The sequence below is a fragment of the Silene latifolia genome, chromosome 2, assembly GCF_048544455.1.
Source record: "Silene latifolia isolate original U9 population chromosome 2, ASM4854445v1, whole genome shotgun sequence".
NCBI classification, from domain to species: domain Eukaryota; kingdom Viridiplantae; phylum Streptophyta; class Magnoliopsida; order Caryophyllales; family Caryophyllaceae; genus Silene; species Silene latifolia.
The window spans coordinates 2,328,791-2,354,705 of NC_133527.1; the positions used below are offsets into that span (position 1 = coordinate 2,328,791).

The 25,915-nt window shown below is 41.1% G+C and overlaps 2 protein-coding genes across 2 annotated transcripts; both read left to right on the top strand.

The window, feature by feature from the left end:
• The first annotated feature begins 12,656 nt into the window (after window positions 1-12,656).
• On the top strand, window positions 12,657-17,445 carry LOC141642008 (F-box protein At2g26850-like). Its single transcript, XM_074450662.1, has 5 exons — window positions 12,657-14,375; window positions 14,642-14,721; window positions 15,368-15,540; window positions 15,646-15,720; window positions 16,957-17,445. The coding sequence occupies exons 1-5, from the start codon at window positions 13,788-13,790 to the stop codon at window positions 17,142-17,144; spliced, it is 1,104 nt and encodes a 367-aa protein (XP_074306763.1). The 5' UTR covers window positions 12,657-13,787; the 3' UTR covers window positions 17,145-17,445.
• Window positions 17,446-18,039: 594 nt separating this feature from the next.
• On the top strand, window positions 18,040-24,973 carry LOC141642009 (rhomboid-like protein 20). The gene is made up of 8 exons (XM_074450663.1): window positions 18,040-18,220; window positions 18,739-18,839; window positions 21,320-21,460; window positions 22,139-22,205; window positions 23,463-23,611; window positions 23,702-23,803; window positions 24,120-24,260; window positions 24,495-24,973. The coding sequence occupies exons 1-8, from the start codon at window positions 18,196-18,198 to the stop codon at window positions 24,660-24,662; spliced, it is 894 nt and encodes a 297-aa protein (XP_074306764.1). The 5' UTR covers window positions 18,040-18,195; the 3' UTR covers window positions 24,663-24,973.
• The last annotated feature ends 942 nt before the right edge of the window (window positions 24,974-25,915 follow it).

A 25,915-nucleotide genomic window follows, 5' to 3' on the forward strand; every position in this document is an offset into this window, starting at 1 on the left:
TTCATAAGATATAATCACGCGTTGGGGTGCCCACAATAGTCTCGGACACCTCCGCCGCTATACGAAATATTTCCTAAGGTTGTCTGTGTTCCAATGGCTCATTAGAGGAACACCCTCCATGTCTGTCAGCCGGTATATCCCCACCCTCATTTCTTCAACCACCTTGTAGGGTCCCTCCCAGTTGGCCGTCATTTTACCATGGATGTTTCCTTTGTTGGTTGCGGCCGACTTTCTTAGGACTAGATCTCCTACTCTTAAGTCCCTTTTGTGGACCCTACGGTTGTAGGCTCTTCTCATCCGGTTTTGATATACTGCCAAGTTGAGCCGTGCCGTATCTCGACTTTCTTCGACCAGGTCTAGGGAGGCTCTCAGGCCTTCTTCATTTTCGACTAGGTTAAAGGTTTACGTTCTGAATGTCGGCACCGCTGCTTCAATTGGCAGGACGGCCTCAGACCCATAGACTAGGTGGAATGGGCTGTGCCCTGTTACTTCTTTCTCTGTGGTTCGAAGGGACCACGGACGCCGGTAGTTCATCAGCCCATCTTCCCTTTAGATCTTCAACCTTCTTCTTCAACCCGTTCAGGATTGTTTTATTAGCTGCCTCCGCCTGCCCGTTGCTCTGAGGGTGGCAGACAGAGGAGTATGCGAATTTGATACCGAGTTCTTCCAACCAATTCATCACCATGTCGCTCCAAAACTCTCGGTCGTGGTCAAATACAATGACTTGGGGTAATCCAAAATGGGTTATGACGTTCTCCCAAATCACCTTTCTTACGGCCGCCGTGGTCTTGGCAGGTACCGCGACAGCCTCGACCCATTTGGTGAAGTAGTCAACGGCGACAATCAGGTACTTCCTTCCTCCGGAGGCCGTTGGAAATGGTCCTAATAAATCCATCCCCCACTGTGCAAATGGTAGGGGACTAAGTACCGGTTGCAGGTCTCGGGAAGGTGCATGTATTACCGGAGCATGCATCTGACAATTCTTGCACTTCTTGGTTTTTGCTCTGAATCTTTCAAAGATGGTAGGCCGAAAGTAGCCGGCTCGGAGAGCTTTGTGGGCTAGCGTCCTCGCCCCCATGTGATGTCCACAGATGCCTTCGTGAATCTCTGTCAGTATAAGCTCCACGTCGGCTGGGCCAACACATTTCAAGAGTGGTCTTATTACAGACCTTCTGTACAATTCTCCTTCGAACACTGAGTACCTTGCGGCGATCCTTCTTATCTTCTGAGACAGACTGCGGTCCTCCGGCAACTCATTTGTCAGCTTGTATTTCATTATCGGAGTCATCCACGTCGTCTCGGCTTCGATGTCGCCCACCATGTCGATGGTCTCAGTGATGCTTTTAGCATTTCTGATATCCACCAAAGACGGTTCGACCGACATTCTTGATGCTTGAACTGGCAAGTTTTGAGAGAGCGTCGACTCGGTTGTTCTCAGACCTGGGGATGCACTGTATTTGGAAAGATTTCAATTTTGAGGTGTCAGCTTTTACCCTCTCCAGATACCTTATCATCCCATTGTCTCGAGTCTCATACTCTCCTCGGATTTGATTAGTCACTAATAGCGAGTCTGTTTTCAACACAACAGCTCCGCCCCGGCAGCTCTAGCTAACTCGACTCCAGTTATCACCGCCTCATATTCGGATTCGTTATTTGAGGCCGAGAAGGTAAACTTCATGGCGTACTCAAACTCGTCCCCGTTAGGGCTGATGATAAGGATGCCGGCTCCTGAGCTGTTCGCCGTGGAGGACCCGTCGGTGTACACTTCCCACACGCCGGGATGTGATTCTTCTTGATATGTGCACTCGGCCAGGAAGTCTGCAAGCGCTTGCCCCTTTATCGAAGGCCTCGGTTTGTACTGAATGCCGAAGCCGGAGAGCTCCACTGCCCATTTGATAAGTCTGCCGGATTTTTCGAATTTCTCTAAGGCTTTCTCCAATGGTTGGTCAGTTAAGACCGTCACGGGATGTGCGTCGAAGTAGGGTTTCAGCTTCCTTGCGGCAACGACGACGGCGAGGGCTGCTTTTTCGATTAGTGGGTAATTTCTTTCGGCGTCCAGCAGTGTATGGCTGATAAAGTAAATTGGGTATTGCTTTGCTTATTTTCTTCCTCAGCGATTACGACGACCGTGGCCGAGGTAATCGCTAAGTATAGATATAGCGTCTCCCCAGCGTCGGCACCGGACAGGGGTCGGTAGTGTCGAAGGTGAGCTTTCCATTGCGTGAAAGCTGTGCTCTGTTCCTCCTCCCAGCTAACGTCTTTATTCCCTTTCAGCACTTTAAAGAACGGAGTGCTCTTGTCGGCCGACCGAGAGATGAAGCGGGCGAGGGCCGCCATCCTTCCGGTCAGCATCATAACCTCTTTTCGATTCCTCGGCTCCGGTAGGTCTAGTATTGCTTTGACTTTCTCTGGATTGGCATCAATTCCCCTGGCGCTGACAAGCACGCCGAGGAACTTGCCGGCCCGGACACCGAAGTTACATTTCTTTGGGTTGAGCTTCATTCTATATTTCCTTAGTGAACAAAATGTCTCGCTTAAATCGGCCAAGTGCTCGCTGTCAGACTTGCTTTTTACAATAGCATCGTCGACGTAAGCCTCGATGTTTCGCCCTTTTTTATTTTGGAACACTTTGTCCACCAGCCTAGTGTAAGTTGCGCCAGCGTTCTTCAAACCGAACGGCATCATTTTATACATGTATATGCCGTGTATGGTGATGAATGCGCATTTAGGCATGTCTTCCTCGGCCATGAATACCGATGATACCCGAGAAGGCGTCTAGCAGGCTCGATAGTGTAGCCTCTTTGTGGCGTCAATTAAACTATCTATTCGAGGCAAGGGATAGCAATCTTTAGGGCACGCTTTATTAAGATTGGTAAAATCAACACACATCCTCCACGCCCCTGACGACTTCCTCACCATTACAACATTTGCTAGCCACTCAGGGTAAGTACAAGGCATGATAAAGCCCGCCTCTAATAATTTGTCTACTTCAGCTTTGATGGCCTCATCCTTCTCGGCCGAGGAGTTCCTCATCTTCTGCTTGACAGGCCGAGCGGTGGAGAGTACGTTCAGCTTGTGAACGATCACCTCCCGGCTCACGCCTGGCATCTCGGCAGCTGAGTATGCGAAGACATCTTTGTTCTTCCTCAGCAGGTCTAGAAGATCGGCTCTGAATTTTGGCTCCAGGTCGGCACCGATAGTTACGGTGCGCTCTGGGTCAATTTCCACTTCCTCGGTCTGGGCTCCTTCGACCATGCCGACATTAGTATTCTTCGGATCGCCCTCCTGCTGTAAGGATGGGCTTTTCCCTTTCTCTAATTTTTTCGCCACTTTGAGGGATTGCATGTTGCACCCCCTGGCAGATACTTGGATGTTGACTATTTCGTCTCTCTCGTCCTTTGAGACGAGCTTTTGTGCTTCCCCCCGGTCCGAGACGTATATCAATGTCAGGGCCCGGATGGACATCACAGCATCGGCCTCGCTCAAAGTGACCCGGCCTATGAGAACGTTGTAGGCAGATGAACCATCAATAACCACGAACTCAGATAAAACATTTTTGGCCGCATCCGCTTGGCCGAACATCACCGGCAGTCTGATTGACCCCAGGGTTACCAGGCCAGCCCCAGAGAAGCTGTACAGCGGGTTAGTGCAGGGGCTCAGGTCTCCAATCTTCAGACCGAGATTAAGAAAACACTCCCTGAACATGATGTTCGTGTAGGCGCCTGTGTCAATCAGGCACCTTTTGACCAAGTGGTTGGCTATATCTAGGTGGACTACGAGCGGGTCGCTGTGCGGGGCAACGACTCCTTCGTAGTCCTTCTTTCCGATGGTTATATCAGGGATGGTGGAATCGGGGATTGCTGTGGTGGGCACAAAGTTGATGGCTTGGTAAAGCTCATTTAGGTGCCGTTTGTGCCCATTAGCTGACCCACCGTTCTCGTTTCCCCCGATGACAACCTGGATCACTCCCATCCGTTGAAAAACGGATTTTCTATTCGCCCCGTCGGAGCTTGCTCCTGGGCCTCCAGCTACATACTTGCTGAGGCTCCCCTTTCGGATTAGCTCCTCGATGGCGTTCCTTAGGTGGCGGCAGTTGTCAGTTTTATGGCCGGCGTGGCCGTGGTACTCGCAAAACTGACTTGCGTCACCTTCCCCCCTCGCCTTGGGGGGCCTTGCCCACTTCTGTCCATCGTTCTTGCTTAGGGTGAAGACCTCGGCTGGAGAGGCGACCAGGGGGGTGAGACTACTGTACCGCTTCTGGTTGTACGGTCCCGAACTCCCCCCGGCGCCCGCCGAGTTCTGTTTCCTATTAAATCTCTCAGGTCGTGACCTATTAACGTCACGGCGACCTTCATCTATATTGTCCCGGCGGCTCTTCCTCTCTGGGTGCCCAGCTTCACTATGGCCTACCCAGGTCTTGTGATAGTCCTCCACCTTTACGGCTCGGTCGGCCATCTTTCTGGCGAAGTCTAAGTTGAGGTCTTCGCAATTGATGAGCTTGTTTTTGAACTCGCCTTTCGGGAGGCCTTTCATCAGCGCGAAGGAAGCCAGTTCGGTGTTCAGCTCACGGATCTGCTGAACCTTAGCATCGAATCTTTTGACGTAGCTTCGGAGGGACTCGTCCTCCCCCTGTCGGATAGTCAGGAGATCGGATGTCTCCACGGCCCTTCGCTTGTTGCAAGCATACTGGGCTATGAAATTATCCCTCAGGTCGGCATAACAGTATACCGAGCCATTAGGTAGCCCCTTGTACCAACTCTGAGCCATCCCATGCAGGGTCGTTGGGAAGACTCGGCACCATACCTCATCAGGCTGCTCCCATACCGACATATACGACTCGAAAGCCTCGGCATGGTCGGTCGGGTCGCTATCCCCTTTGTATGATATGGGCGGCAGCTTCAGCTTAGTCGGCACAGGGACTTCGAGGACATAGGCACTGAGGGGCTGTCTGACCACGTGTCGAATGACACGCGGCGATCGGCTCCTCGCAACCTTAGTCCGGCTTCTCTCCCTCTGGCGGGAAGGGCTTCTTGTTGTCCGACTTTGGTGAGTCGGACTTCTTTCATTCCTTCGGGGGTGGCCTCGTTGTTGCCGCGGCGACGCTGTCCTCCCGCGAGTGGGGGAAGGACTTAGGTCGGCCACTGGCACCACGGGCTCTGCCGGCGTCCTAGCATTCCTAGCTCCTTGTATCGCTCCGGACAAGTTGTTCGGAGTCACTTTATGGGCCCTGGTCACCTGTGGATGCGCTGCCGTCACCGTCGTCGTGACGGGGGTGATCGGCGTACTACCCATCAGGTCCAGGAATAGCTTTAGTTTGGCTGCATCGACCACATGTCCCATGACAGTGACTTGGCCGGTAGGCAGCGGTGTTTCTGGCTCTTTCGGCCGGTGGGGGACTGCCCGATTTCAGAATTAGGGAACGTGTCATCCTGGAAGAATGCAGTTCCTTCACTCATAGTTTCTTGTTGCTTTGACATCTTCTTAGCTTGCTGAGTGGGTTTTGTTTTTTTTTTTTTTTGTAAGGTAGGTGACTAGCTTTTAGTATCTACTCCCCACAGACGGCGCCAATTGTTCCGGGTGTAATTTCGGAGCAGAATTATGACCACGTAAGCTTGTAGAATGATGTCGTTGCTTGTCTCTTCCTTTCACTCTTTCCTGTAAAGATTTAACAAACTGAGGACTCGGCTTGGGTCCAAGCGTACTCACTCCGACGCTCAAGTCAGTAAACTTAGAGAGATAAGTTGTATGTTAACTTGGCAAAGTATATTGTAGAGAGATAAGGGAGTTTATACCAGATTATTGGATTGTGAGATTATTAGATGATTTTCGGATCCTTTTCTCAATGAGAGAAGTGGAGTATTTATAGACTTTCATCTTTTGTCACGTAGTGGCCAAGTGGCATAGCAGGTGGAAAGACTGTCCTACCCTCGGCCGAGGGACCCATGACAGGCCGGCAGGCCTGGTTGACTCCATGCCGAGGGGACTGGATGTGAGTACGTGGATATGTTTCTCGGCCGGCTAGTTGCCAAGCCGAGACCCAAGTGACAGGCCGACAGGCTTCGTCGGTTAGGTTGTTTTTCCTTTGACTTGCTGTCTTTTGGCCTTGACCTTGCTCAATATGTTGACTCGGTCAGCGGGTGCAGAATATGCCCCATCAAACGAGCTTTAACACATTTTTCACGATAATCCGAGTTTCGGCGAATGCTGGTTTATGGCACACCGGCACCTCCCAAATGTCTTCCGTTGGTGCTCAAACTTTGCGTGGCCGATTTATCTGACCCGGGGAACTTTCTATGTTATTTCCGGAGAATTTTGTTCCGGGACCCCGGAATCCCGAAAAACCGTGTATTATACACTTCAATTTCAGCCGTTTGGAAGGTCGTACCGGACCCTGTTTCTTTTTCTCCCTGTTTTTCAATCACGCGTCCGAGCTTTATTCAGGAATCAACCTGTTCGATTTCAGCCTCAAATAACGAGCTTTATCATATTTTCACGTTACTCCGAGTTTCGGCGAATGCTGGTTTGTGGCACACCGGCACCCCTCAAATGTCTTCCGTTGGTGCTCAAACTTTGGGTGGCCGCTTTATCTGACCCGAGGAACTTTCTATGTGATTTCCGGAGAATTTTGTTCTGGGACCCCGGAATCCCGAAAAACCGTGTATTATACACTTCAATTTCAGCCGTTCGGAAGGTCGTACCGGACCCTGTTTCTTTTTCTCCCTGTTTTTCAATCACGCGTCCGAGCTCATTTCAGGAATCAACCTGTTCGATTTCAGCCTCAAATAACGAGCTTTAACACATTTTTCACGATAATCCGAGTTTCGGCGAATGCTGGTTTGCGGCACACCGGCACCCCCAAATGTCTTCCGTTGGTGCTCAAACTTTGCGTGGCCGCTTTATCTGACCCGAGGAACTTTCTATGTGATTTCCGGAGAATTTTGTACCGGGACCCCTTTAATCTGAAAACCGTGTATTATTACACTTCAATTTCAAATTGCCGTTCGGAAGGTCGTGGGACCACTGTTTCTTTTTCTCCCTTTTTTTCAATCACGCGTCCGAGCTCATTTCAGGAATCAACCTGTTCGATTTCAGCCTCAAATAACGAGCTTTAACACATTTTTCACGATAATCCGAGTTTCGGCGAATGCTGGTTTGTGGCACACCGGCACCCCCAAATGTCTTCCGTTGGTGCTCAAACTTTGTGTGGCCGCTTTATATGACCCGAGGAATTTTCTTTGTGATTTCCGGAGAATTTTGTTCCGGGATCCCGGAATCCCGAAAAACCGTGTATTTATACACTTCAATTTCAGCCGTTCGGAAGGTCGTACCGGACCCTGTTTCTTTTTCTCCCTGTTTTTCAATCACGCGTGCGAGCTCATTTCAGGAATCAACCTGTTCGATTTCAGCCTCAAATAACGAGCTTTAACACATTTTTCACTATAATTCGAGTTTCGGCGAATGCTAGTTTGTGGCACACCGGCACCTCTAAATGTCTTCCGTTGGTGCTCAAACTTTGCGTGGCCGCTTTATCTGACCCGAGGAACTTTCTATGTGATTTCCGGAGAGTTTTGTTCCGGGATCCCGGAATCCCGAAAAACCGTGTATTATACACTTCAATTTCAGCCGTTCGGAAGGTCGTACCGAACCCTGTTTCTTTTTCTCCCTGTTTTTCAATCACGCGTCCGAGCTCATTTCAAGAATCAACTTGTTCGATTTCAGCCTCAAATAACGAGCTTTAACACATTTTTCACGATAATCGAGTTTCGGCGAATCTTTGGTTTGTAGCACCCTAAGCACCCCCAAATGTCTTCCACTGGTGCTCAAACTTTGCGTGGCCGCTTTATCTGACCTGAGGAACTTTCTATGCGATTTCCGGAGAATTTTGTTTCGGGACCCAGGAATCCCGAAAAACCGTGTATTATACCATAGCGGGAGCATTAAAGGTCACTCTCTTAGTCCTCTCGGGGTTGAGGTACGCCATCAAAAGCAACAACTCGTGGGAGTTCAACTTGCTCATATCCGATCAACATGTTGCTAGCGGTGGGAGCTGATTTCCCGGTGATACAGGGTATAAGGCGGCAAACTCCACACTCAGACGGTATGTCACAAAGGGATCCCTTGGGAGGTTTAGCCAAGCCAAGGTGAGAGGCAAAAAGGTCCATGGTCAAAACAAAACGGGTGTTCATGAGGCGGAACTGCATAGTCTGGCTCGTATTTAAACGAGCTCATGAACTCAAGGGTCAGAAAATCATACGAATGTTTCCGTAAACGGTATAGCCCGGTGAATCCCAAGGTCTCAAAAATATGACGGACATCCGTCTCAATGCCCAGATCCTCTAAGATGGTCGTGTCCACACAACGGGTCGGTCTCATTTTACGGGACTGTAAGGCCACAAAATTATCCCGTTGGGTGTAGTCTACAAAGACCACGGACGGATACTCTGGTACAGCTGGAACTACCGGGCCACTCCCCTCCCCAACTTTGGGTTGGGCGGCCCTACCCTCTTACTTTGCCTGGTTCCTAGGTTCAGTCTCGACATCTGTTTCAACATACAATTTAAATATACCAACACACATATGCACCGAAACGTACAAATACACATATTTGATCATAGAAGAGTCGTCTAAATACACACTATCACCAACAATTCCTAAATTACAAGTAAAATTTCAAATTCTTATAGCTCAGACGGTCTCTACAGCTGCGAAAATTTTGACATAATTAACATGAATTAACTCAACCACTACTACTTTCAGGACTCAAACCTTTCAAAACATACTCACATACCACAAATTTGCAATTATATGAGACGAATTTCAGTTTGGGGCACTTTAAAGACAGAGTTTTAAGACAAATTTTGGGGTGAAAACCACAAAAATCAACCCTATTCATGATACATACAACATACATTACTCAATTTTCATCCTTTTACATATAATAGACAACCAAAAATCAATTCAATTTATCAAACCCTAAAAATTTCGGCCACTTTATGCTCAATTTTAATTCGATTTTTACATCATTAACAACAATAATCATCAAAGGGAAGCATCTAGATCATATTGCAACAATTAAAAGCAAGTTTTCTTACATACAAATCAACTTTTCAGATTTTTCTCTCACCCTATGTGGCTCTAATTGATTAAAAGCATTGAAATAGAAAGAAAATTCATACCTTTAGCAATTAGGAAGCAAGAAGAACGAAATTAGGCAAGAAAAATCACCAATTGGAGTACCACAAACACAAGAATTAAAGAGTTTGAGAGGGATTTAGGGATTAGGGTTGGCGAAAATAAGAGGGAGAATAAGAAGAATGAATTAGGAAGGGGTTTATGAACTCGCGGAATTGTCCGGTACTGTAGCCTTACTCGATCGAGTAAGTAGGGTACTCGATCGAGTGGCCTCTACTCGATCGAGTAGGCGCTATTCGGTCGAGTTTCCGTAGGAAATTCTTACTTTCTCGACGTCATAGCTTCCTAACTAGATCGAATGAGGTCTACTCGGTCTAGTAGGCACTCATACTCGGTCAAGTAAGGTTAGGTACATGATCGAAACTACGAGATTAATTGAAGATTCCTGCAAAACAACATCACGTGTCGACTCCAAGCCAAGTTCGGAAGTCGTCACAGGTTACCATAATCATTCACATCACGCTATTACTACTCAAATGTAACGCAACGGTTTCACCCGACCAAGATACATACCATATCATTCTATAGCGAACTTCACATAACACAATTTATCATGTCATTAAATCATTTGATGCATTAGTTCATGTCTAAACCTTTGTCTACAACTTCACTAATGAAACTTACAATACATTACTCTAAACACTCATTTATCATTAAATTTCCATGTGTCATCCGAGTCTACTAGCAATGTAACTATGCCTCCACATAAACAAATTAGTCTACTCAAATTAATCACGTCACAAGCGAAAGCTTTCAACCATTCATATATCACGTTCATCCATTACTATTTTGATAATTATCATCACAAATTCACAACTTTTAACTATTATTATTATTACTATTATAATACTTATAAACTCTTATAGGAATTACCACTACTAACAACTTGAGGCAATCACGACCATCACCACATTCTATACACTACTCCGCACTCCTACACTTCCACACACACTTCTTTTCGTGTCCAAACTTTCACATTTTTCATTATTATTACACACACATATTAGCTCCATTAGGAACTTTATCATATATGATTCTAACATAATCATTACACACATGCTAACTTCAGCAGAAATTTTACCACGGATAATTCTAGTATGGCCACTATACACATTAGGCACATAATTGTCGACTCAACATTCCCATTCCCAGTGACTGGCTTAAGTACAATGGGGCCATGATTTTGAAATGAGGGCGCCTACTCACCCAAAATCTAGCATCAGCTGGGGCTCCCAATATACATACACCAGGTTCATTTTATTGGACCCACTACGTTCATTAGGCTCATTTGTTACAGGTTCCAAAATCGTCGCTCTGATACCACTTTGTGACACCTCCATATACCAAGGAGCCTTAACAAGACCTTCCCTAGCATATAAGGGCATCACCATCTCGGTTGCCCGAGGTAAGTAATCATCAAAAGTCGATAAAAGAACATTTATAGTTATTTTACAAGTGATACAACCAAACTACTAAAATGAAAGATACATCTCATCCAAACTACATAAGCTACTCCTGTCATTACTCGTGAAGACTCATCCCTGCCTGGACTCACTACCATCCAAGACAACACTGCTAAAAAACCGATCGCTCACCATAAGGGATCACGGCAGACACAACAAAACAAACCAAAGACAAACCACACAAGGTCAGTAACTGAGGCAAGACACAACATCAACTATCAGTATACTACAAACACAACCAAGCACACACACTAGATACAACCACTCCAACCAATCACTGTCACCGACTGTCCACTGGACCAGCCCTGCCAGTGGGGGACCGCAGCCGTTCTCACCTAAGCCCCGCTCATCATACTGAGCGATAACCTTGTCCCATTAATGTGCACATCCCCTCCCGTGGCGGGTTCCACGGAGGGCGAAACTAGGGCGTGAAGCCACTCTCGCAAGTGACTCCACTCAGCCGAGGACGCACCTCGAGAACTACAGACAATCAATCACAAACAGCTGCACCACAACAACAACCAATGGAACATCACACACCAACCAATAACTATACACAATCAGCCACACGGTCACAACAACGATACAACAACGATACAACAACCGAGACCCTAGACAACCAACAGAAACTGAGTAGGCGAACCTACCTTTAGCCAACCGCAGCAATTCCTTGATCAACCACAAGACATCAACCAAGCAAGCAACCCCTATACAAACAGCATACAAGTCTAGTACTGCCACTACAACCCTACAAAGAACGACAAAGACAAAGACGATGATGATGACATACCTACGCATCTCACAACGGCGTTAAGACCGCTCCCGACTCAAGCAACTCATCCTCAAGGCACTAGCATCCTCAAAGGCTCTCATGGAAGGTATTTGGTGAAAGGAAAGGAGGGAGGCGACATCTAGGTCTGAAGGAAGGAGGCGGAAATGATTTGCGGTTTTAACAAAACACGATTATAAACCCTCGCTGGAAAGACGCTACTCGATCGAGTAACTAACTTACTCGATCGAGTGGCCCCTACTCGATCGAGTAGCCTCTACTCTATCGAGTACCACACGATCCTAAAGACAAACATGGCACAAGGCAACTTTGGCACGTATTCCTAAAGGCTATCACATGCCCCCAAGGTCGGTCAACGTTGGTCAACGGGTCCTTAAAAGGGCGGGTATTAAAGCCCATGAGCCGAGCCATCTGAGCAAGCTCGCACCATTGGCACTCTAATCCCCCTACTACTAAGAGAATAAAAATTCTCTTAGTTTTCCCGCCTAAAGAAACTTCTTCTTAATTGGGCCTATTTTTCTGGATACTACTAACACAATAAGATTTGATGGATTGTAAATTGTGAACCTTATACGTAGCCCACTTTTTTAATCTCATCTATCAAAGTAAAAATTATTAATAGCCCATAATTTTGGACTCTACATGTCATATTATAAGCTAGATAACCTGATTTCGCATAAATTTAAATTTATATAATATTTATTTGATACCTCTGTTGTAAGAAATAATCAGTAATTTATTATGTAAATTTTTGTCTTAGTAATATGGACTATTTTTTGAAGGATGTAAAAACACTTATGTATTTTCTATTAGAAATAAAAAAAAAAGTAAAAACATTATTTTAATAATTCGTAAATTATTTTTTTCCACGCGAGGAATAGTTTTTACTGGTTTTCGTTTTAAGGTCAATACGCGTTTTAATAAAATTATACAACTAACTTAATAATTGTACTATTAATGTAATAAATTAGTTGCATGTAACGATATAAAATTATTTTGTTATTTTTAATAGGAAAAAAATAACTTAACTTAAAATGTCTTTTTATGGTAGTAAACTTTTTTTTCAACCTCTTATTAATATTATATTTAGTAGATTATAACATTAAATTAAAGTATACTTTATTTATGCAAATAATTTAATTGATAATATATTTTTATAAAATAAATCTAAAAAAGTAACATTTATTTTGATACACAATTCAAAGTGAATTAAGATACAACACAAATCATTTGTTAAAATAATTCTAAACTAAACCGAACTCATAATCAGGTCATGACTCATAAAGTCATAATCCATCTTTAAATTGAGACGGTATTAAGCAAGAAAATCTATTAACTTTCTAATTTTGAAATAGCCTCACTTCCTCATGATTGACTCAAAGGTGGCTGGCTATAAAATGTTGTTGAATGTTGAGTAATGGAAGAGTTTGGTAGAATTTAGGCAAGATTCAGCTTACCTTCCTTAACCTCCTTTACTTCAACTATTAACTATTAATTATATACTTTCTCCATCATTTGACTCACATAATCACATTTCCTTTGATTTTCCTTCACTGTCACTTTCTCCCTCTTCCTAAAACACCTACTTAACTCACAAAACCTTATAAAGTTGCATACTTTACTTCATTTTTCACCCAATTATCTTACATTTCTTCTATTCTTCTTATTGGGTTTTCTGGGTTTCTTGTATTTTTGTGATTCTCAATCTCAAATCCTTATTTTTGATCATTTTCATGATATGGGTAATTGGGCTTGCATCAAATTATAGTATAACACAGTCTTACAGTGTGAGACGGTCTTTATCGTAGTAGTACACTGTATCTAGATACCTGCATTTATGCACCTCCCATCTATTTATTTTATGGTGTATGGTGTATGTTGTATACTTGTATGGTCTGTGTTAATACTATTAATTAATTAATTAATTAATTATCCAATAACTACCAACCATTAAAACCGTGTCGGTTGGGTAGTCTATGATGTCCCTTGCTAATTAACCAATTGTCGTCAATATATTATTGTGTGCGACTGTTGTATGGTACAATGATCATATTAGTATTAGTTAAGCTGAGCTAAGCAAAAACCATTATTTCATTTTTGTTCTACTTTACTCAACATTTCATAGATTTTGCTGCCACTTTAAGTATTATTATAGGATAGGATTCTCTTCTCATTTTCTGCAATCAATTTGGTGCAATAAAGTTTGGATCTTGTTGTACCATTGTACCAATTTTTCATTTTTTAATCAATTACTAGTACTAGTTGGACCAACCAGTTATATAGTAATCGTATCGTATACATATAATAAAACCGTATCAGTAGCATTGTTAATTTTAAGCTCAATGCTTTTATTCTTGTTATCTTGTTTTTCATTCATCATAGTTTTCAAATCATCAAATTTGTATGAAATGGTGAGTTTCTTAACACCCAAGTTCTGGATTCAACTATTTTTAAGGCCTGTATTGAAAAATCATGCAAGTTTTGAGCTTTCAAAGTTAGATGACTTCGAAATGTCATTGTTGGATTTGCATGATTTGGCCTTGGATCAAATCTTAGAGCAGCTTTCACCAGCTGAATTGTGTAGTTTAGCAGGAGTATGTACGTATTTACGAAGTAAATGTAGGAGTAATGATATGTGGGAAAAACATATGGAGAAAAAATGGGGAAGAATAATTGGTAATGCTGCTTTAAGAGAGTGGCATTGGTATATGGCTAATAATAATAAGAGGAAGTATTCCATAAGTGGTGGGAACAATGGTGGAAGTTTTTATTCTATCTGTAGTTGGTGGCCTTTGAATTTGGTTTTTAGGCCGAAATTGCAACGAAAGAGTGAAATTAAAGGAGATTTACCACCTGATTCTATCATGGCTTGGTACCTTTCCCTTGAAACCGGCGAGTTTTGGTTCCCTGCTCAGGTTTATAATCGCGAGGTATATATTCTGTATCTCTTAAACCGATTTTCCAATTCAGTATGTAGCATTGAAAGGATAGTCCCCGGTTTTTCGTTTGAATATAATTTCTTGGAGGTTTAATAATTCAGTATGTAGCATTGAAAGGGTAGTCCCCGGTTTTTCGTTTGAATATAATTTCTTGGAGGTTTAATAATTCAGTATGTAGCATTGAAAGGGTAGTCCCCGGTTTTTGGTTTGAATATAATTTCTTGGAGGTTTGTTTAATAATTGTTTTGTTGATGCAGAATGGGCATGATGGGTTTATGTTGTCATGTTATGATGCTAAAATAAGCTACAATCTTAAAACAGACACTTTTCAAGCTAGGTAAGCGATATTCATAATGATTTTTTTTCCTGCCTCTTGTTTATGTAGAGTTCTGTGCCTGAATTTCGTATGAGCAAACTTGGGTGAGAAAGTCGGATATGTTATGATCTTTGAGTGAGTTCTAAGCGATAATCATAATGTTTTTTTTTTTTTTTCTGCCTCTTGTTTATGTAGTTCTGTGCCTGAATTTCGTACGAGCAAACTTGGGTGAGAAAGTCGGATATGTTATGTCTTTGAGTGAGTTCTATGATCTCGTACAAAAAACTAACGAGTCTTGGCTCATGGTCATACCAAGTATTCAAAAATGGCGCTTACTATTTCCACGACTTTAGACTTTCACATATTAATTTGTTTTTTTTTTTTTTTTTTTTTGGAAAATGGCAAGGCGCCACTGAGTGGTCAGTGGTGGAGCTGGGGGGGTGGATGAAATTTTCAAGTTTTTTAGTTAAATTTTTCGATTTTTTTTCAAATGTACCTTAGATCATTACTTGTTCGCCCCCCCCCTAAAATTTTTCGCCCCCTTGAGTTTGAATCCTGGCTCCGCCACTGCAGAGTGGTAGTGAGTTTTAGTACCACCATACTCACATTGTCGGTTGTCCTTTTCAGCGGCTTAAGAAAATAGTTAATCGGTTTAATCATCATTCAGGTACTCACCACATGGCAGGCGCACCATAGAGGAAAACATATCATGGAGTAGGCTGAGAACACCACCTATTGATACGCCTCCATATAATCTTCATATCTCTGACTGTCTTGATGATTTAAGGCCCGGAGATCACTTTGAAATCCAATGGAGAAGAAACAAAGCATATCCATATGGTATGTTAGACAAATGTTTTCTAGGATCATTTTCAAAGATACGAACTTTCTTTATTTTTCGGCCATTTCTGACCTGCGACATTCTTAATGTTCAATGAATTGCAGGTTGGTGGTATGGAGTTATCGGTCACTTGGAATCATGCAGTGTTAATGAAGATCATTGCATTTGTCATGATAGCGGTGAGTACATAATTTCATGCCTAATAATATTCCTCCCATCATTTTTTTAAGATATTTTTGATGACGGTGGATGCAAATTGTAACTTGTCATTATGGTTTTGGCGGAAATTATCATTGATGACTACTGCTATTTGTTGTCGTTTGAAAATAGACAGTAGCATTATGAGCCTACGGTATGATAACTACAATTTGAGTTGTATTAGCAATGTTGGTCCATTGTATATTTATGTGGATGAATTTGTGTGGTGACCGGTGGGCGTGGGTAGGAAGACAAGTCGACAACAACTGATGCTTAGCACTAGCACTGATTAGTTTAAGACTTTAAGGCAAGTTGGTATTTAAGAGAACAGAAACTTCCTCTTTCCTGAGAGTACTGTTCCCTTTCTGGTTTACGAGTCAGAGAACTTATGTACGGAAGTCACATCACCGGGCCTAGTGTTTATAGGCTGTACGCCTGTACCTTTCTTGGATCTGTTTTGAGAAGTATGTACAACCGGGATAGAGCAGCGGGGACTGTGGATGATTATGATTTGTCTGGTAATCATAGAGAGTTGCTCCATTTGTTATATACTCGGAGCCAAACAAACAACGTATTTGTTAGATGGACGTTCGAGGAAATGCACGGAAATCTTGCATCAATTTTGCACCGTCCAATCATTTAGAGTTTTTGAGGGGCGGTAGACTAGTAGCTGTAAAGTGATATTTGTTAGAAATCACAGTAATTGCAAATTCTGCACATACAGATCAGTCAATTTTGTGTAGTAGATTGAGTAGGCTACCTAGATATCTCGAAAAGTAAGTGGTCTGGGTTTCCGAGACACTCAATTTTCGCAATGCGAAATTCACCATCATTCATTTAGTCAAGACTCAAGATCATGGGACCATTATCTAATATCTTCTTGAAGCCAACAGCTGTGGCAATCAATGAATTATGAAAGATTATACAACCAGCTGGTCCCAATATTAATGGAGGCTTAACGGTAAATTACACTCAGGTGCTTAGCAGGATTCGGTGCATTCTCTCCGAGTCTTTTAGTTGGAAAATGCTACTCCTTGAATATTTTATTGGGGTCTTGGGAATACTGCAAGAAAGTAATAGTTACCATGTATTTAAGAATTGTCTGAAAGTACTAGTTCATATGCAACCTTATTCCGGGAATTTTCTGAAGTAACTTGCAATTCTGTAGCTTTCTGAAAAATTCATAAATGAATAATACAGTATCGTCATGCTTACAGAGACGGTGATAATGGAATTTAACCAGTACGCACCTGAATCCCGATGGAGGCGAAAGAAAGTTAGCCGCAAGGATCATCGTGAAGAGGGAAATGAGGCTGATGGGTTCTATGGAGGAATCCGAAAACTATACAGTAAACAGGAGATATCCATGTGGAAGAGTTTATGGCCAACCAAGGTCCTCAACTAGTTTTTTCGGCTTTGCTAGCTGATGTCGGGTTCTTGTCTTTTCTCTTAGAACTGTAAATATTGAGGATTTCGCCATACTAGTATTATTTTTTCCGATTAAAAAGCAATTTTGGGCTATGGTTTTTAATCAAAGAATGCATAGGCCTTATAGGAATCGATTTATATTGTACCATAGACCTTAATTTAAGCTCGTCATTGTTTGTATAGAATTATTTGTATTATACTTCACAAAACAATGGCAAATCTCTATTTGTTTTCACTGTTTTTCACTGTTTATGTATTAAGTAAAGCATGCCCTGTAATGTATTGTCATTCCTCCCCTTGAGCTAAATGGAATGACAAAAGTTCCTGTTATATGATTCCTGATCCTTGCGAATTCACAGGGAGGGATATATTCATTAATGTACCTTTTGTTTCCCTAGTAGCATTGATTTAGCTGTCAATCGGGGAAACTACGGTCACTCTAAGTAAACGAAAATTTGGACCTCAACGAGGCGTGCATTGTGATATCCTTGTTTGGGTCAAACAAGCAACCCAGTACAGCATCCGCAATTCAACAAGCAAGTGAATGCAAACTCGAAACAACTATAAACAATAAATCCAATATTATTCACCCAAAATCCCGAAAATAAAAACTCTCATGAAGTGTTACGTGTTAAGAATCGTTCTTTTCGGCTGAAACGAGTTGAAATGAACTAAACTGAACAGACTGAAGCTGAGGTGAAATGAAAGTAGCTGAATTAAGAATTAATTTTGTGAAAAGATGAATTTTTTCTAATAAATGTAAATTTAAATAGAATCAAATTAGATGAGAACAATTTGATTCAATCCATATCCGGATTATCCTTTTTCAAGTAGGTGTCGGATTAAGTCGGGTCGGTTACAAATTAGTCAGCACTCCATTCCAACTTTCACCAAACATCAATCGGAGTTTCTGGAAACAACTCAAAACAGAAAACAAAAACACATAAAATAGAATCAGAAATTCATCACTCACCTCTAAGCAATAGAAAAAGAGAAAAAAGGTGTATTTTTCTCTTAGAAATTCGAAGATGAACGGTGGTCCATCTGGATTCAGTAAGTATTTATTCAAAAAATTGTTGAATTTTGATTCATACCCTTTTCATTTATTGACCAAAATTAGATACCCATTTTGTTATTTTATGTGATTCTTCACAAATAATGTTGGAAAGTTGTGATCTTTGTCTATTTATTTCAGCTAGTCTTCCTTAAGACGGTCTTAAATGAGAATTTGCCTATTTTTGGTGTGTTAGAAAGTTATGATCGTAATTTGTACAACAATTGAGTGTTAGAAAGTCATCATCTTTATGTGTTTTGAGTTAGTAATTGAGTTGAATTAAGTTTATGAGCATACCCACTTCATAGATTAAGCATAATGACATATTTTATGCAAATTTTGCACAATTTTGATATTAAGTTGTGAATCTTTATGTATTTTAGTTAGTGATTGAAGTTGAATCGGGTTTTGGAGCATGCCCACTTCATAATTGAGCATAGTGATATGTTTTATGCAAATTTTGCAAGGTTTTGGTCACAACTATGATATAAAGGTGTGATCTTTGTTTGTGTTTCAGATAATGCTCCTGTAGCGAAAGCTATAGTAATTTCCTCTGCCCTCTTTACCATCTTCTTCGGATTTCAAGGCCGTTCGAAAAAGCTTGGTCTTTCATATCAGGTACATTAACTGCTTTCATATTTTTTGCATTGAAATATGCCAGTTTAGGTTAATTGTGTCTGGTTTTGTTACCCATATATTATGTCTTATTGTCTTTTTGATCGATGTTGAGTTCATTGCAAATCCAAGTTTGCCCCAATTGCTTGTGTGAAGATCGCGTGCTTAATTTGCATATTGATTAGTGATGTAGAGGAGTTTAGTTTTAAAATCAGATGCCCTGGAAAAAATTAGAAGACTAGGAAATGAACCGAAGAAAAAAGAATGGTTAAGAAATGAAGTTGGTCTTGTGAAGTTGCATTTTCCTTATGTTTGGGCTTATTGAGCATCGCTATGGTGTCCTACATTAAGATGGTCGCGTAGGATTTCTAGCTTAGGAGACTTGCTGAAAGATAGGCTGTAAGCAAGACGTGTTTGAGATAGCCAAGTTACAGTCACAAACTTAAGATCAATGTGTAGCTGACATTGTTGTGATGATTAGTTGAATAACAAGTAACATATTGTCCATTACTTTGAAGACGGGGTGAGGGTGCCAGCAAAGGAACCTTGTTGATGCATATTCTGTCTTAAAATCAAAGTGCATTGTCGGGGTTGCCCTTTTTTTAGGGTCAAATTTTGGGACGGATGATTCTATTTAATATCAAGTTCCGCCAAGTCAAGGATGACTTGCGGAAAATCAGTTACGAAAGTTGCCTCGTGTTTCCACCCCACCAGGAATATACAATCTAGCGGCATAGTGAGCAACATCGTTATCCCCATGTTTGGCATGAGTTCAATCATAATGGCATAGTGGTCATTTTCAGGTTTGCCTTGGTATATTTGGATGGAGTGAATTTTCTTATTCTGGGATAGGGATGTCGCCATGTGAGGTTTTTTGAGGAGATCTTTATTACCGATATCTATTGCAATTGGGCCTTTTTTCATAGTTGAAGGTCAGAAAACTCTTTGATCCTTAGTATCGTGCTAGCACTATGTTGGTTCCAGAAAGTTTTTATTAGGAGCAACTATGCAAGGCGCTATGAGACTTTGCCATAAGATGCAAGGTAAAGGTGCACCTAATGTGTAATGTATTACACTTGTAAACAAAATATAATAAAAAGCTACGCAGTACTAAATTATTGGTTTTTCCATGTAAGGAGTAACAGGAGTTACCACTGCCGTTAAATCATTTAAATGGATAGGAGGTGCTTGACTTTTCTTAATCGGACATTTTTAATAGATTGAAATTTTTTGAACCGCGTAGAAGTGTGTTGTCTTGATTCTTGAGCCATTTTATGGCTTGAGCTTTGAATTTGCAGATTACAGAAGTTGTACAGAATGATAGCCTCACAGAAAGAGACGTATGAACACTGATAAATCACACATTGTCATGGTGTATCCACGAGACAGGTCTTGGATAGCTTACATAGTACCTACTATATGTATTTCTGTAGAAGAAGAAACCATTCGTAGTTCGGAAAAGCCAGGTCATAGGAAACCCTAATACCCTATTATGTGACTATCACTAGGTCAAAGTCTGCAAAGCATACTAAATAAGGATTTAACTTGGAGAGCGAAGGATACGAGAAGGGCAGAAAATTCACACCTTGATCTGGAATTCGTATTTGTCTTCATGTATAGACCAGCGCATGTTGTGTTAGTGTTGGGTGAGAGTCAGTCTTTACGACTGAATCAGCTGGAACTACACAAGGCTATGGCTATGAAACTTAAATGGATGCTTATAGAGGTGCTGGATTAACCGGCGATACTTCCTATGCCGAGAGCACCAGTACATAGCTATGAGAATAGGTCTAGTTAAGGCACGACAATTGTTCGGACTTGTTAAAGGTTGTCGCGGCACGGACAGAGGACTTATTGCGATGGCAATTAGATGTCAGAATAGGAATCAGATAAGGATCCTAGCTAGTGCTAAGGGTTGTTGCCATGAACATGGATGAATTTGAAGCAAAATGTTATTCTTCTCTTGCCTTAAGCAATGTCTGGAAAAATGCTATAAAGCGTCTAGAAGCTTTAATGTAGTGCTTTTCTGCTGTGGTGGTTGCCCTTGTATAACAACAAGATACAAGAAAGATCGAGACGAGGGAGTTTGGTGGTGGTTACTCTTATAGGTATTTTAGTAAATTATATTTCAGAAAGCCATCATTCGGCCTCCATTTGGTACTTATTCGAGTGCAGTTTGGTGTGCAATTGCGTTTGGGAGTAATTTTATAGTATGATTGCATGCCATTGCACTGTACTTAATTTTTAGGAGGATTCTGATTGTTTGAGCATCAGTTTGCAATAGGGAGAACAAAAAGGGGGAAGAAACCAGTGCAATTGCTAGTTAACTCTTGTTGTAGTCTGTTCGCTCTCACACTTTTCTTGAATAATTTTTTGTTTATCTTTGACAATTGGTATTCTGTTGTAAAGTATGATGTTCTTAAGCTGTTGGAGTGGGTTGGCATTGCAACAACTTGAATCTAATTATTTGGCCCTATATGCAGGATATTTTTGAGAAGCCTAAGATTTGGAAGATCATTGTGTCAATGTTTGCGTTTATGTCAACTCCGGAGCTGATGTTTGGATTATTCTTGCTGTATTACTTTAGGGTATTTGAAAGGCAGATAGGGTCCAATAAGTACTCGGTGAGTTAACCAGGCAACTACTATAAATTCTCAGGAATAATTATATTATTCACTCTTGTTTATATAATTTAAAATGATGGTTTCATGGATGGAAGTTTGGAACGGAACTTGATAAAGTGTATACTCATGATGAAGTGTCACTCGTCAGTCGTAGCTATATTGACATTCCTTGATTTCAAAAGGAAAATTAGTTACTGTTTTGAAGAGCTTCATTTTATGTACATTTTTCTTGTTTTGCCACTTGTATCGCATCTTATGGGCTAAGATGTGATTTATGACTTTAGACTTCAGAGCACGCCCTTAACAATCTCTCTGACAACGTGCCAAGCAATTTCGCCATGGTTACATGGGAAGTCTCCGGCATGACTTATATAGGAGTACTTTTGTTTAGGTGTCTCGGGTGTATCTACCGATAACCAATATAAATAAAATGTGATCACTACATTGTTCTTTATATGACGTTGAAAATTAAGATATTTTTAATATGATCTTCTTATAATATTCTTCTCAAAGACGAATCTAACATCTAAACCTAACCTTCTCAACCATTCCATATCACCATAATCTTCAAGATTAAGGTTGTCATGGTTATTTCAACACGTATTCTTACAAATGACCCTTAAATGGAGTAATAATAGGCATCTTCCTTGTCTAACTTTTTTTTTTATCCTTTTGCAGGTGTTTATTCTGTTCTCTTTTGCTGTTTCTGTTCTTGGAGAGAGCGTTATTTTAGCCTTTCTTAAAGGTATTTATTTACTATCAGTAACTGATGATGCTTTAAAGCTACCTAATTTTTGGAGAACTTTGTATGTACTGTACTTGCATACATTGGACTATAGAGCATTCTTTTTACCGTGTTGTTGATGTTCTAATTTTGAACGGAATAAACTGCATATAGCTTGATTAAAAAAATTGAACTTTTGAAAGCCAAACGAAATAGGCACTCTCGTTTTTGAGTAAATGAGCTTGTTGTCCAAAGCATTGTGGTCAATACTCTAGAAGAGAACCATTTCCTTTTGAGTCAGTTGCAAGATCAGCGGATGGATAAAAGTTAGGTGAAAAGGTCGTTATGACCGATGTGAGGAAGTGTCTGGCAAAACGTAGGAATTTTTTTTATCTTTGTTGGGAGGGGATGGTAACTTACAGTTTTTTATGAAAAATGTCCTTGAAGCCAGTATTAAGACCAAACGGATATTTTCCAATGGGACCAAATTTTTTTTTTATTGTTCTTTCGGTATGGAGTGTGATGGGAATTGGGATAAGGCAAAATGGCTTGGTAAACTCATTGCATTTAATATATTTATTTTTAAGTACTAGTCGTTTAACTCAATGTTGATTTGGGTCATTCGAAGTTGATATCTATATTTCGAAAACATGGAGAATACGTTGCGCACCCCTAATCATGCCTACCTCATCATAGACAAGACTTCAAGAGCCTTTGAGGCACTACTGTTATATTGATGATGTATTAAATGCAAATGGGTTCGAAAAGTGATTGAAAATTAAATTCAGTTGTTGAGCACATGCATAATTTATTTTCTTCTGATACCCATAGTATCAAATTGCCAGTGCGCGATTCTCACAATTTGGTTGAGAGAGAGCATCGAACTTTTATATTACCCTTGTTCTTTAGCCATTAGGTTCGACACTAAATTTGAAGTCTGAACCAGCTCAAGGTGTTGCAATGTCGACGCTATTTCTCAGAAAAATTGTCTGGACTATAGTCTTCTTGCTCTCTGTCGGAACACAGAAGCCAGGATCCCAATTAGATGAATTGAGATGAAATTCTCAACCACAAAACTGAGTCCGAGGTTGAGCAACGTAGCCTTTAGGTAGCTTGAAAATTGAAATGGTTTGCTTAAATGGTACACCTATAGACATTGTAAATTCTAATGGTTACTCGAGCTCTCAATGTGATATTTCTTTCTTTTTTAATTTTAACTATATAGAAATGCTTGTTTTCTTTTTACCATGATTTTGATTCTGTATCTTGGTGCTGCAGATCCCAGCTATGCAATCACTTCTGGACCATATAGCCTCATCTTTTCATCATTTGTACCATTCTTTTTCGATATCCCAGTGTCAACCCGATTTCGCGTGTTTGGGTTGAGCTTCTCTGATAAGTCTTTTATATACCTAGCTGGCCTTCAGGTGATTCTGGCTGTCTTGTCTTTCCTCCCTTCACCCGTCTGTTTGTCCTGACAGCTCAGCAAGGAATTAACTTTTGTTTCTAACATGCAGTTACTTTTATCATCTTGGAAAAGATCCATGTTGCCCGGAATATGCGGTCTGACTGCTGGTTTTTTGTATCGTATGAACGTTTTTTACATCCGCAGAGCTAAGGTTCGATCATAATTTATAGTTTTATACTCCGTACTAATTATAATAAAGCGCGACCCTCCATCGACCCCTTTTTTTATATTCGAATCTAAGCAGGCCCCCCTTGTGTACTCTATCTGATTCCAAATGGTTTACATTTCAACAATGGTACTATAACTAAGCAAAACAATACAATATGCCAAAACAGCCCCTAATTGAGGGCATTACGGGCTTTCTCTAACTAAACGGTTAATGTGCCCGAGAAGGACAGACTCAGAATCAATGTTTTGTTGTTCTAGTATTGACCTTTGATAAGGCTGCATGATTTATAATATTGCAGTTGCCGGATTTCCTGGCTTCATTATTTTCAAGAGTTTCATGGCCTTCTATGGGGAGCTCATCTGCTGCAGCCGGAATTCCTGGAACTAGAAATACCCTCGAGACCGGGAGCGCGCCTCCTTATGCGGGTCGACAAGTAGAGGCAAGTATATTTGCTCCACTATTCCATTTACTCTTTCTTTGTCTCCTTGCTCTTTCGCTCTTTCCCGTCTCCTCGACGTTAAAATGATCCTGCATTTTAGTCTCTACAAGAAGTAAAATTCTGGCTTCGCAAAGAGGAGTAATAACCATCACAGTGACTGTAGTTTCACTGTTTTTTCGGACCCGTGTATATTGTGTGTATATGTAATTTGGGCAACTTTTGCTGTGAATGTAGAGAACGTACCCGTCTCCCCTTGCTGGCTCAGTGGAACCATCAGAAGACTCAATTACGACACTGGTATCCATGGGATTTGACCGAGACAACGCCAGGCAAGCGCTAGTGCAGGCTAGAAACGACGTAAATGTGGCTACTAATATCCTCCTTGAAGCTCATTCACACTAACCCCGGATACCTTAACTTCTTACTCTCGGTTCTCCCAACTAAGCTATTTTGTATGTGCTCGAAAGCAAGATAGGAGAAATTATGTAAATCTTAGATTACGGAAACTGTAGGATTTGCTATCTAATCTATTCATTGTATTTATGCCCTGAGTCATCTTCAGTTCGAATAAGCATTTGGGAAACCATCAAGGGGAGACCTTTGAGTTCTTAGTCCGAGGCTGCTCATGACGCCTTCTGTGACTAGGGCTGTAAATGATCTGAGCAATTAACGTTCAACTTGTCTCGGCTTAGATAAGGATGTTCCCGTTCATTTACTTGGTTGGCGAGTTGTGTTCGAATAGACTAGTTAATGAGTTACATTGAGTCGAGTTTGAACAGAATGTATTGCTTTTATAGTTTTATTAGTCTTGTATTGACGGCAGCTTCGACTGTTCGACATGAACACTTCAATAGCAAATATACTTTTTTTCTTTGCATGTTGGTGGTCACACGTCTTTAAACATTCGATTCAATCCTAATAATCATCTCAAAATGAGTTAATTATGTTCATTCAATAGTAATTTTTTCGAAATGGCACTTCAGTTTAGTTCAACTTTATTAAGTTGAGTTTAGTTCAGTTAAGCTCTTTTCAGTCGAAAAGAACCGGGCCAACTTGTCATAAGAGAATTTGTGCCTAATCAATTTTGTTATACGCGAAGTTATAACTTATTAAGTCTTAGAAAAATTTAGTAATTATTTCAGCATAGGTCATAAAAGTCAAAATGACTCGAAACTAAATATTAAATTGATGAAATCTTGGACACTAAAATTTAGGGAATTCCTTGGAAATTCTGTTGACTTAAAAGTGTAGAATTAATTAGGAAAATCTCTCTTCATTTGACTTTCAAGTTGACCTTTTTCAACTCTTTAATGTTTGACTAAGAAGTCAAACATTCTCGTGTATGTTCTGCTTCTGCATGGGGTGCAATATGCATGGAAAATGTGCTTTATTTGAAAATGTGCTTTATTTTCAGAAAAGAATTGTTATGAAGAGTATTTAATAATTAAAAGTAAGTAACTAAATGGGACGGAAGAAGTACAAACTAATATTTATTTCAAATATGAATTAATCGTGTTATTCGGGTATTCGACAAGTTCGTTCCTGCATTATTTTGCATAATTGTGCAAGCCTATGGCCCTATGAGATACTAGACAAATAAAAGACTAGTGGATTAAAATGCATCATGCATTTGTGATGGTAGTAAGTGTAACACA